Raw genomic sequence first — 13,411 nt, forward strand, 5'->3', positions numbered from 1 at the left:
TTACGTTTAATATCATCATTGTTCTAAGCTTTATATTGAGAATACGGTCCAGAGTTGTCATAATCTTTAAGAGAAAATTGCATTGGTGTACACAACTTTAATAATTTGTAAGAGCTCCATAACTGCCTAGTGAAACAAATTTCAAGTAGCAGTTATGAAAGGTTTGGCACCCAGGGTGCTGAGGTCAGACATGGATTCTGAACATCAAGTAGTACTGAAAACACAAAGACCCTCGTGTTTGTAACGTATTAAACATAGTATTTATATTCACGACATTTGTAGTACAGTAAGTTTTAAACAAGTAGGGAAATGAATTACAGAGTTTAAATCATTTTCCTAAGACATGTAAAAGCAAAGCTGGAATTCATCTCTTTTAGGTTAAACCACGGTTGCCCCCAACTTACTCTCCTCTAAAAACAGGGCTGCTGCTTTCAGTTGTCAACAAAGGTTATCTAGTAAGTGGGAGCTGAACTGCAACCCAGCTCACACCCAAGTTACTCAGAGGCAGGGGAGCATTTTTCTGACATGAAGCTGTATGCACTTGCCAAGCTGGGCATTTAAGGAACTATTTCAGTGGAGGGAGAGCCATTTTCCAAATCATTCAGTGATACTACATGGGGCTGTTGCAGTGCTGCCTAAAGTCCTCTTCATGTTGATCTAAGAAGTCCCCACACTCTGAGAGTCCCTCAGTCTTCTCTGTTGATTCACTGAAACACCTGTTACTTCATACAAAACAGTCATCAGACAACATGTCTATGTTTGGAAAACATGACATTAGGAAAACACACTTTAATAATCATGACTAAGGGTGTAAACAAAACATTTAAAAAAATGATGGATAACCTCTAGTTCTTTTTCTTTCATATCTAATTCTCGTTTCTTTTTATTTAAAGTATCCAAGTGTTCTTTTTGCTTGTCTTCATAATGCCGTTTCCCTCGTTTTTGGTTATCCACTTCAGAATCAGCAAGGTTTAATTCATCCTGTTTAAATAAAACCAAAATAATCTATAAAGATTACTTTAAAGAATTATCAGCATAGGCATAAACTAATTGACAACTCAATAAAGTGGACAGGATTATGCTGCTTTAAGAGGCAAGTGTTATTAAGTTCATATCCATATGTTTCTGAAGAGAAGTGAGGAGTTTCCCAAATTGAGAAGTCACATTATCATATTAAAGTTCTTGTATGAAGTCTCCATACCTTATGGTGATCTCAACTTTATTTTGGTAAACAAGGCGGTTTCCTGGGAAGCTATGTTAGCCTGAAAAGACTTAAAACAATGCAAGTGTTGTATATTACAGAGGTACCTGACAGGCGAAACCTGGTTTTAAAAAAAGGTAAATTGGGGTGGAGGAGGAAAAGATGTGAAGAAATTTAACACTGACTTATTTGGTCATCATTTCTGGAGGTGTAACCTCATAATTTTGAGAACAAAATATAATTGTAAAGAAGCTATCCCAAGATCACTTTAAAGGGAAACAGTAGTAAACTATAAGGTAAAGATGCATATTGTAACGCACAGCAACCACTGGGAAAAAAACAAAAAAACAAAAATTGTAGCTAAACAAACTAGTAGAGAAAATTTTAAAAAGGAACACTAAAAATTACTTGGCTAATCCCAAAAGAAAGAAATAAAGAGAAGAAATACAAACAAGAACAAATAACAGCTAACCATTACTTTTAAGACGAAATATCAAGTGCTTTTTTTTTTTTTTTTTTTTTGCGGTACGCGGGCCTCTCACTGTTGTGGCCTCTCCCGTTGCAGAGCACAGGCTCCGGATGCGCAGGCTCAGCGGCCATGGCTCACGGGCCCAGCCACTCTGCGGCATGTGGGATCCTCCCGGCCAGGGCACGAACCCGTGTCCCCTGCAGCGGGAGGCGGACTCTCAACCACTGCGCCACCAGGGAAGCCCAAAAGTTGATTTATTAAAAGTGCTATATTTAAAATAATATAGATGAAAGAGAAGATCAAGAGCTCTGGAAAAATCCATCACTCAACTCTTCTAATTACTCAAAATATAGCTCTAATCACCGTAAAGATGCCAACGCTGAAGACACATGAGAAAGGTTAAAAAAATTAATTCATGAAATGTAAATGGAAACAAAGAAGTATTTCTAAATGTTAAATATATCACTTTGTACCTGTGATTTTGCGTTCATGTATAATTAAATTAGTAGACCTAATGTCAAGTACACATTTTGATTATTTTGCCTAATAATTTCATATATGAATGGCGACTAAAATATATTTTCCTTTGTTACTGGATTTTTCCCTTGTTATGGGAATCTGCCTTCTATTTGAGTACATGCAGTAAACAAATTTCTTTAAAGGAGGCATAGCCTAGTGAAAAGATTTTATTTAGAAGATGGTATATATATATACATAGCCAGCAATTGTGGCAGCTTTCTCAAATACTGATATACAGATTGACTTCTTTATCATCAATTTGGATGTTTTAAAAAATATACAGATTTCCAAACTCCACCTTTGGAGATTCTGTTTTAGTAGGCTGAGAATCCCTGAATCTCAATTTTTAAAATGGCTCTTGATTTAATAACCACCGAATTAAATTTTAGTCCGTTTGTTTTTTGAGCCTAGTACTGGATGTACACACTATGATGGTCATGTTCAGCCTCAGGAATCACAGTTATAAGGAAAAAGAAACTAACACAAACCAAAACAACAGCACCAAGGAAGGCAGAATATTTGGAGATATCCCGAAAAGAAAAAGAACATGTGAAGTATCTAAACATTTCAAGGATTTACCTCATATAAAAGAATAGATTTAGGCTATTTGCTGACCTAAGGCTACAATTTACTGCATCTTGTTCGTACTGCTAAAAAATAACTATCACCCAAGGTGGACACTTAATAATATACAGCTTTTATAGCAGAGTTCTATTAAAAATAAAAACATTGTTATATGGAGTAGGGAGATACTCTGTTCCTTTACTTTGAGGAGAATAAAAGAAAATGGGTGCAATTTACATAGTAGGAGATACTACAGTTAGAAATTGCAATACCTTATGAAACAGAATGGTTGAACACTAAATTTTAGAATCATTTTTGGTAGAAACTTTCAAAATAAGTATGTCCACATTTGCTTTAGGGAACCAAATCAGCTTTCTAGAGCCAAAGGGGTCAATTATATCAGGGCAGATTTGTGCTGCTTAATCTTTTCTCCTAGCAACTTTAGAAAGGGAAAGACTCCACTTATAAAATAGGATGAAAAGAATTTAATGTTCTTTTCTCCACGTTTATCATGGCTTTTGACTTGTCCTTATGTATTTAATAAATTTATATCATAGGTACCATCAAATTTAAAACTAAAAAGGAACCAAGAGAGTATTTCTTTTAATTTCATTTTGTTCATGGTGAAACAGAGACTTAGAGATATTAAAAGCCAGTTAGTGACACTCATCCTGGTTTTGGGGTGAGGACTAGGTTGGATTAGATCTAATATTAATTCTGACGTAGCCCTAGAAAGTTCAGCCTTTACAAAGACAGGCTGAGATGCTAGAAGGGACAGAATCATTGAAAAATTTTATTCTCTTTGATGCCTAAATAACCAATTTTAGTTACCCGACAACATTGGATAAATTGCTACAGTATGTATTATAGCCACTTGTTTCATATAACTCTACATCAATTATGAGGTTTTAAAAAGCTATAGATCATTAGATCTTGGAATTTTCAAAAGCATAGTCAGCCTCAATCCAAATAAACACTCATTATCTCTATCAGAAACTGAGAGGCCCTCCTACTCCAAAATGCAGACCATCATTTTTGATGTAGGTCATGCTCCGTGTACAAAAAATTTAACTTGTGACTAAAGCATTAAGTTTGCAGTGTAAATCAAAATAAACTGTTCAAAGGGAGAAAAATGTTGAAATCTTATGCGAAGATTTCAATGACTACATATTTGAACAGAGTATTCCACTCCTCACCACTCCTCTGACACAAAATGAACAAACATCCTGATAGCAAACAGATTATATTTAGAAGCTGCCAATATATCACAAAGACAGTTTCTGAGGAATTGAATTCTTTTGTTAGCCAAATATTCTTGGTCCTGTTGTTACCTACTGGAATGGCTATTGGGATGTGATATTGCAAAGGAAAACCCTCTTGGCTACTGGCTGACTACATGCAGGTTTACTGAAGGATTCATCTAGCTTTCACTTATTTGCAACCAAGGCAAAGAACTTAAGACCAAGAATTCTTACTGCCTTCTGCCCATATTTTCTGCTCTTGAACTTATCTATGCACTCCCAATTCCAGGAGTTGTGTTAGCCTACACATCCCTAAAAGAACAGAACACAGCTTATTCTTCATTGTTTGTTTTTAATTTTAAGCTATCTGGGACAATTTGGGTGCTAATTATTTCTTTTCCTATATTGTTTTAGCATACTTTATCATTTTAAGTTTCCCTGCTCAATCCTTCACCCATTTAAAATTTTCTATTACCTCATCTTTGTTTTAACTTCACTGCTCTAATTTCTGAGTTTTGAATTCTCTCTCTCCTATTTCTGACAGTTTTCATACTTATTTTATTTCTTCTTATTCTATTTTCTTTTAAAAACTAATTTTGTCTTCTTTTTTATCTTGGACTTTTTGTGTTTTTTTTTTTTTTTGCTGTACGCGGGCCTCTCACTGTTGTGGCCTCCCCCATTGCGGAGCACAGGCTCCGGACGCACAGGCCCAGCGGCCATGGCTCACGGGCCCAGCCTCTCTGCGGCATGTGGGATCTTCCCAGACCGGGGCACGAACCCGTATCCCCTGCATCGGCAGGCGGACTCTCAACCACTGTGCCACCAGGGAAGCCCCTTTTTGTGTTTTTAATTCTAATTTCCTGTAGTAACTACTATTTGTCTTTTCAATAGTATCAATACTTTTTTCCTTCCTCACAACTTTATTATTAAAATTTTTTATTCTCTTAATCAGTAATTTATCACTCTATTTTTCCATTTTTTATTCTTATCTCAAACAGAAAAAAAGTAAACCACCTTGCATTACAACAGCAGGCAGGAATCACAGCTCTATGGAAAGCAGCTATAGAGAGGCCACCGCAAACAGAGAAAAGTTGTTTCTGCTCGGCTCCTCCTCTAACTTCCTTTAATAAATTATGTTTTCTAAAATTGTCAATGGAGACAATTACAGTAAAGTTCATATGCATACAAATTCTTTAAAAATTTTTAAATATCTAAATACATTTTGATTCAAAGGGGTAGTTTTCCTGCAAAAAAAAAGGGGGTTATATCATCAATAAACCTTTCTCCTCTTAAAACATACTATTAATTCTTCTCAATGTCTTATAAATAAAATTTGAGGTTTCGAGAATAATTGAGCTATTCATAAAAATGAGAATGATAAGCTACTTGACAACAAAGCTATTAAACATGATGAAATTTACAGAATTTAATTGTTAAATAACTTTATTTCCGTAATTTGTTTCCAAAAAGTATGTGCTTTAAAAAAAATAAAAAGCCGATTGAATTCTAGTTGGAATATAATGCAGATATGTTGATAAATGGGAATTGGGTAGCATTTTATTTCAAGCTGGCTTTTATATCAACTAATTTTTCAGCTATTGAGGAAAAGTGGGACAAGAGAACAGATAAGCACAGAAACAGTACAGACAGATAAGATGTCCTGCCTCTAGTTCTAAAAGAAGAAAAAATCTCACAAAATAAAAAGGTAACAAAAGCTGTAATCTTCTGGGGGGTCAGAAATTTAGCAATTTATTCTCTTTAAAGGCGTGAGCAGAGTGTTTAATTCTAATTGATCTAATGATGAAAAGTTGGTTTACGGCCCAGTTTTATACAGTTACATTTACATTTAGCCATAAATTCTGTTGAGGTAATATCTAGCTGGTATACCGCGTATATAAAACTGAAACATAAAAAATATATATAGGGGCTTCCCTGGTGGCGCAGTGGTTGAGAGTCCGTCTGCCAATGCAGGGGACGCGGGTTCGTGCCCCGGTCCGGGAAGATCCCACGTGCCGCAGAGCGGCTGGGCCCATGAGCCATGGCCGCTGAGCCTGCACATCTGGAGCCTGTGCTCCGCAACGGGAGAGGCCACAACAGTGAGAGGCCCGCGTACCGCCAAAAAAAAAAAAAAATATATATATATATATATATATATATATATATATAGTAGAGTAACAATAATGCATACCTTAAGTGGATCTGCTAGCTCTGATAGCTGATTAATTTTCTGTTTAATTGCTTCATACTTGTTTTCCACTTCTATTTTCAGACTTTTAAAATGTTCCATATTCTCTTTTTGTTGTTCCATATTTTTCTCAACCATTTTCATTTTGATTTTATTTTCTTGAGCTTCGTCTTCCTGGCAACATTTACAGAGCATATAGAATTAATTAAAACACTTTTAAGTAATCAAATGGAAAAACAGTACAAACAATTCTAGAAGAGGAGAAACAATAGGCTACAAGTAAATCAGATTAAAGACAAATACAAAGAACAAGTTATGATATTTTCATACTCTTAATGGTAAATTAGGAGGTAGAAGAAATAGGTTCAAATATAGAAAAGGATTACATTTAGAAGACAAACTACACTGTGCTTGAGGTCATAATCAAAAGGGGTAACTTTTATTCTATCTACTCACTTTTTCTTTCAAAATATAATGTATATAAATATATATCTTATGCCAGACAATGTGTTAGATGCTGAGTAAACAAAAATAAACAAGACACAGTCCATACCTTTAAGAAATGTAGTCTATCAATAAAAGTAATGAAAGCAGAAAAACACTAAGTGGAAAACCAGATTACTAATAAAAAATGAAGACAAATTCTTATTAGAGTAAAGCTCTATCGGTGCAGGGACTTGATTTGTTTTGTTCACTGTTGTGTCCCTCAGCATTTAACATGATGCCTGGTAGAGAGTAGACAATTGGTAAAAACTGATTCATTTTAACAAGACTCTGCAATCTATCTAATTCACTACTTATGGTAACCCAGAGAGCTAAGCTCAATGTCATAAAAAGATGTCTATGAGAAATTAAAATAGACTAACAAATATGCGGTAAATTAAAACCATTAACTTGGAAAAGAGAAAATAATGCAAAGAGACCAACTTCAACTGACTAAAAGATATCACTAATATTGATACTGATTAACTCTGAAAAAAACTATGCTAGGTAGTTTGGTTTGAAAGGGCACTATTTACATAATAAACTCTGATAAAGTTTTATATTATGTATCAAGAGAAGAAGACAAAACCAATTACAATGCATGCAAGTTACATATACAAAATATTAAGGAACTTGAAGGTCATACACCAGGTAGTTTCTACCTTATTTGTAAATGGATACAGCAGTCATAAAAAGTAGCCTCAAAAAAGGATTTTTTTATAAAGCTGAGAGTAGATACTCTTAACTTAAATGACAGATTTGTCCTTTAACATTACATTTAAATTGAGGAAAAGAATCTTACCAAGGTTGCAATATCTACAGACTGGTGTTCTTCTATATTCTCAAGTTCCCGAATTTCAGAAATACTTCTTCTTATTCTCATCTTTTGAAAAACAGTATTTAGATTTTAGTAATTAGAAATAAATGAAAAATAAAAACAAAAACCCTGGGGAAGGATGTATTAATCAACAAAGTTCTACTCTGCTTTATGTTACAGAAGGATTCCATAGTTAATGAAAGAGACACATTAGTATTAAATGAACCAAAGAAATGTATGTATAAAGTCTGCCTTGATCACCATTATTGCTAATCCACTCTCATGCAAAGCAGATATAAGTACTCCACCTTAGCATTTAAAATGATGACAGTGTTGAGTCCACAGAGAAAGTACTTTCCTGAAACATCCAGTCTCAAGTTATGGAAAGATTACTCCAGTGGTTCTTAAAGTCCAATCCCACTATCTCCTGGGTGTCTCAGACTCTTTCAGAGGGTCCATGAAGTCAACACTATTTTCATAAAAACACTAAGGCATTATTATTTATTTATTTAAAAGCCTTTTTTTTAAAAAAAATTATTTTATTTTATTTATTTTTGGCTGTGTTGGGTCTTTGTTGCTGTGCTCAGGCTTCTCATTGTGGTGGCTTCTCCTGTTGCAGAGCACGGGCTCTAGGCGCGCGGGCTTCAGTAGTTGTGGCATGCGGGGTCAGTAGCTGGGGTTCGCGGGCTCTAGAGCGCAGGTTCAGTAGTTGTGGCGCACAGGCTTAGCTGCTCTCTGGCACATGGGATCTTCCCGGACCAGGGCTCGAACCCGTGTCCCCTGCATTGGCAGGCAGATTCTTAATGCCTGCGCCACCAGGGAAGCCCGGCATTATTTTTTTTAAGACCAATTTTACTATCTATTTCTTACAGGTGTACAGGAGGTTTATAGCTATGATGTGTAATATTGCAACAGACTGATTATAGAAGCTGATATGACAGTTCAGGTGAATTTTATTAAGCCAGATGTTAGAGATTTAAAGAAATATAAAAAACGTCAATCTTTTTACTAAATCTTTTTGGTTTTGGAAAATAGTTATTTTTCATAAAAATGTTATTTACATTAACACATAATGTACTTATTATTTTTAAATGAATTAATAAACATTCTTAAATTTTGTTTTAAGTTTTAATAGTATGAATACTGATAGATAAAACCCAAACAAGCAAAAGCTCTTTTAAGATTGTAAAGGGGCTTGAGGCCAAAACAGTTGAGAACTATTCGTCTAACTAAGTGAATGTTAAGACCTTAAAAATAACTTGGAAATGTTTAAGTTGAGAAAAGAAATGATGTTTTTTACCTTTAACTCTTTATAATGTAGTTGGCACCGTCTAAGAAGTTCTTCATTCTGTTTAATATCCTTTTCAAGGGCAGACAAATGTTGCTGAAGATTTGATATCTGGGCTTTCTTATTTTCAACCTCATTCTCCAAGTCACTTAATAGAGAAGAGAGGGTACAAAAATACTTTAAATTTACTTCTGAATATTACAAATATTTTTACAAAGAAAGCCCTATTTTTAATAGCTTTTTTGCAAAACCTATGCAGTTAAACCAGTTCTGTATTCCTACCAAGTAATTCATAACATGAAAATACAGAGGTTTCAAAAAACATCTTCTAAACTGGAATTAAATTTTACTTACTTCATTGGTAAGTATTTATGGTTTATCTGTGGTAGGCATTGTACACAGTGATAGGCAGAGGTAGAAAAAAAATTAAGGCATAAAGGAGTCAAACAAAAAGGCAAAACATCAGGAAATAAACCATAACATTGAAATGTGAACAGGACACTGCACTATATGTCCACAATATGACGGGAACCTAAGAGTAAGTCTGGGAGAAGTGATAACTGACTTGTGTTCTCTTAAGTTTTCACCAGATGGACCATCTAGAGGAGAAGATGGAAAGAAATACACGAAGGCACAAAGAGGTGAAAAACAAATAAGACTGAAGGTCAGTAAAACTGAAGGTCAGCTCAACATTTTCTGTGGTGAATAAATGCTATGAATGTGTGGGGAGTGAAAGGGAAGGAGAGGAGGACAATGAAAAGAGGTGGAGGATAAGGTCGGCAGATGCCAAAGCCATAGAGGGTCTCTATGCCAGCAGAGGCAACTGTCTTCAGAAGTGATCTTTTTCTGTCTCACTGACTCTGTCTTCTAAAACTCTGTGCCTGGTGGAAGAGAACCACCTGTGCAATTAAGAACAACTTTTCTCTGATAAAGAGTGTATGCCAGATTTCACTAAGATGCACATTTTTCCACATTTTAACATCTCTGAATTCTGAAATCATCTTCCCGTCAATGGTTCAACTATCAATACTTTTCTTTTTTACTGGTATATAAAATAATAGAACATCTTAAATTTGATGAACTATTAGAACTGTGCTACCTTGTGGAATTCTCAAAATTAAAAACAAAAATCAATGATGTTAGCTGAATGAATGATAAACAAATGATAAAATGAGAAAAAGGGGAGAGAAAGTGTGGTATTTCTGGTAAAAATGGAGCCAGATGCAAAAACTTTTTCAGAGCCATCTTTCATCAACAGGAACCTGCCAGTGCTGAGTTAATGAGGGTACAGAAAAGCATACTTCATATACTCATAGTGTGAGAGGGGATTAGGGAATCAATTGTTCTGTAGTCATTTGGCAATTGCTATTAAATGATCAACTTATATAATAACAAAATAAAATTTAAATACTTATTTTAATAAATATTAATAAATATTTATTTTAATAAATAAATAGCAATTGCTATTAAATGATCAACTTATATAATAATAAAATAACATTTAAATATTTATTTATTTATTTAGGCTCATTTAATATTATTAAGTATTAAAAATATTAGTAATTGTTTAATGTTATTAAATATTTAAAATCAGGCCATAAATTGTATGTTAATAAAACAATGACAGTCATTTGGCAACAGCTATTAAAAAATTTTTAAATTCACATATCCTTTGACTCAGCATTTTCACCATTTAGAATTTAATCTATGCATATACTTTCAGAAGTATGCCAAGATACACATGTGCGTTCTCATTGCAGCACTGCTATAGTAGGAGAAAACTTCAGATAACACATATGTCCATCAACAGGAACTGGTCAGGCAGATTATGGAACAGCCATACCAAGGGGCAGCTCTAAGTGTCCTGATGTGGAACAATCTCCAAGATATAATACTGAGAGACAAAAAGCAAGACAGAAACCATATGCGTACTTATACACAGCACAAATGGATGAACCTTGAAAACATTATACCTAAGTGGGGGCAAAGGGCTTCACTTTTCATTGCATTCATTTCTGTACTGTTTGAATTTTCTCACTATATGCTTATATTACTTTTAATCATTTTAAAAATGTCAACAGGGACTGTGGAGAGATGGAATTATGAGCTACTTTTGTTTTCCAATTTATATTTTCCATATTTAAAAAACACCAGTGAATTTTTTTAAATTTCCAAATATCAGACAACTATCATATTGGTTCAGGTCAAAACAGATGACACAAATATCATTTAAGTATCATGATAACTTAGTATATTTTCAATCAATAAAGTTTATCAAGGTGAGAAACAATTTTTAAAAAACCAACGTTCACCTGGCTTTTAAAACAAAAGCTCTGTCCACTACACATTGATGCAAATATTTTAGCTAAAAATGAAGCCAATTATTAACTTCATAAATAAGTCTTAAACCATTACTACTAAAATGCTAGAATCAGGGATCCTGATTTGCTGCTGATACACTTACTACCTTTTCCAAGAATGTCATACTTTTTTTAAAGATGTGGAACACAAATGCACAAGGCATTTTTTGTTGAAAGAAAAAGCATGAATTACACGCCGTAACACTACCACGATATTGTTTATACATTTGCATTCATGTTTGCTTGAGTACTATATAATTTAGTCTTACCCAGTTAAGAATTAGAAGGGCCTGATTTAAGTGTCATGGCACAGCAGACAAAAATTTATCACTTTACAGGTCAATTTTATACAGGTACGTTCAGACATTGATGAATTTTCATCTATCCTATCACAAAGATTCAGTGTCAATTTAAAATGTGTGTTGAGTGCTGTAATAACAAGTTGCAGGTCATTCAACAGTTTTCTGTTGCTAAAAAAGAAATTTTACTAAATTTCCCAATATCCACTATGGTTATTTTGCTTTATGCTGCTCTCATAATCATACAAAAATAACTAATATAATTTGAAAATCAGATATCTATTTTAAAAAAACCTCATTTCCCCCTATATATAAAAGCCATTTAGAATACTTTCACTTTTACTCAGTTTTCTTAGATAGTGCTTTTACCTAAGTTCTATGTTCTTCTGCTTGAGGTCTTCTAGGTCATTAATTCAGCTCCACCCTATCAATTCATCAACTGACAGTTCAGTTGGGAAAATCATGCTTTTCTCGTACCAAAAATTCTTTTTGCACGTGTTTGAATCTTATTAAGTACCTTTAGTTTTTTGTTTGGCTTCTCACTGCGTCTCCTCTAGCAGCTCTGTCTCCCTAAGCATTTGATTTAAGGTTGCCAACTGATTTTTCTTCTAGAACAGTGCGACTCAAAGTAACAGGCAGAGACACAGCAAGGACCTTGAGCCAGAATGTATACCCAGCACACTTGTACTCTCACTGAGAAAAATCAGCAAAACTAAACAATGGTATAGTGATGTAGCTGATTTACATTCTGAGTTAAGCTCCTTACCTCCTTGCAGACAGGTAATAATCAATGTGCAGACCAGCTCATCAAGCCCAGAATACTGTCATCAAAGTCATGATGGAAAATAACCATCAATCTAGAATTCTACATCCAGCTAAATGATCTTTTAAGACCAAACAGATTACTCACAATTCTTCACTGACATAACTACTAATAGAGTAATATGAAAAGAAATGAACCCCAAAGAACTAGTGGGAATAATACAGTAAAGCTACACTGGACACTAACCTTATTTCAGAATCCACATCTCTGCTGAGAAACTTAGGTCTTCTATATTCAGATGAATAATAACGCCCTGCAAAAACTTGATCACCATCAGCAGTAAAAGCTTCTCTACAATTCTTGGGTGGCTTTTGGGACTGCATTACTGCACGAGCTACAGAATTATTCTAAAAAAATAGAGGGGAAAATACATTTTTAAAATATGCCAAAGCATTTCTGTTGTATATAATTTCAAAATATTACCTATTATCACTTTAAGATTCAAGTATTTTTATTTAAACATTCAAATGAAATAATTCCATGAGAAAAATAAAATAATTTAAAAAACAACTTTCAAGATTCAAAGAATTAAACTATTAAGAGTCTTAAAAACATAAGAAATAATGTTTTATGACAAACTGATATATATTTTTTTGAATTTTATTTATTTTTTATACAGCACGCTCTTATTAGTCATCCATTTTATACATATCGGTGTATACATGTCAATCCCAATCTCTCAATTCATCACACAACCCCCCCACCACTCTCCCACCTTGGTGTCCATACCTTTGTTCTCTACATCTGTGTCTCTTATTTCTGCCCTGCAAATCGGTTCATCTGTACCATTTTTCTAGGTTCCACATACATGCGTTAATATACCATATTTGTTTTTCTCTTTCTGACTTACTTCACTCTGTATGACAGTCTCTAGATCAATCTACATCTCTACAAATGACCCAATTTCATTCCTTTCTATGGCTGAGTAATATTCCACTGTATATATGTACCACATCTTCTTTATCCATTCATCTGTCAATGGGCATTTAGGTTGCTTCCATGACCTGGCTGGTGTAAATAGTGCTGCAATGAACAATGGAGGGCATGTGTCTTTTTGAATCATGGTTTTCTCTGGGTATATGCCCAGTAGTGGGATTGCTGGGTAATCCAGTAATTCTATTTTTAGTTTTTCAAGGAACCTCCATACTGTTCTCCATAGTGG

The 13,411-nt window shown here is 34.3% G+C and overlaps 1 protein-coding gene across 2 annotated transcripts in view; it reads right to left on the minus strand.

Annotated features, from left to right (window-relative positions):
* The window catches only part of SMC6 (structural maintenance of chromosomes 6), a 69,603-nt gene that overhangs the window by 14,882 nt on the left and 41,310 nt on the right, over nucleotides 1-13,411 (minus strand). For both annotated transcript variants that reach the window (XM_060118009.1, XM_060118010.1), the window contains 5 exons: nucleotides 12,436-12,596; nucleotides 8,780-8,915; nucleotides 7,465-7,545; nucleotides 6,183-6,353; nucleotides 844-981 (listed from right to left, as the gene is read on the minus strand). In XM_060118009.1, the coding sequence (XP_059973992.1) occupies nucleotides 844-981; nucleotides 6,183-6,353; nucleotides 7,465-7,545; nucleotides 8,780-8,915; nucleotides 12,436-12,596 (687 nt within the window). The remainder of the gene's footprint in view (nucleotides 1-843; nucleotides 982-6,182; nucleotides 6,354-7,464; nucleotides 7,546-8,779; nucleotides 8,916-12,435; nucleotides 12,597-13,411) is intronic.

This window comes from Mesoplodon densirostris, chromosome 14 (genome assembly GCF_025265405.1).
Source record: "Mesoplodon densirostris isolate mMesDen1 chromosome 14, mMesDen1 primary haplotype, whole genome shotgun sequence".
Taxonomy (NCBI): domain Eukaryota; kingdom Metazoa; phylum Chordata; class Mammalia; order Artiodactyla; family Ziphiidae; genus Mesoplodon; species Mesoplodon densirostris.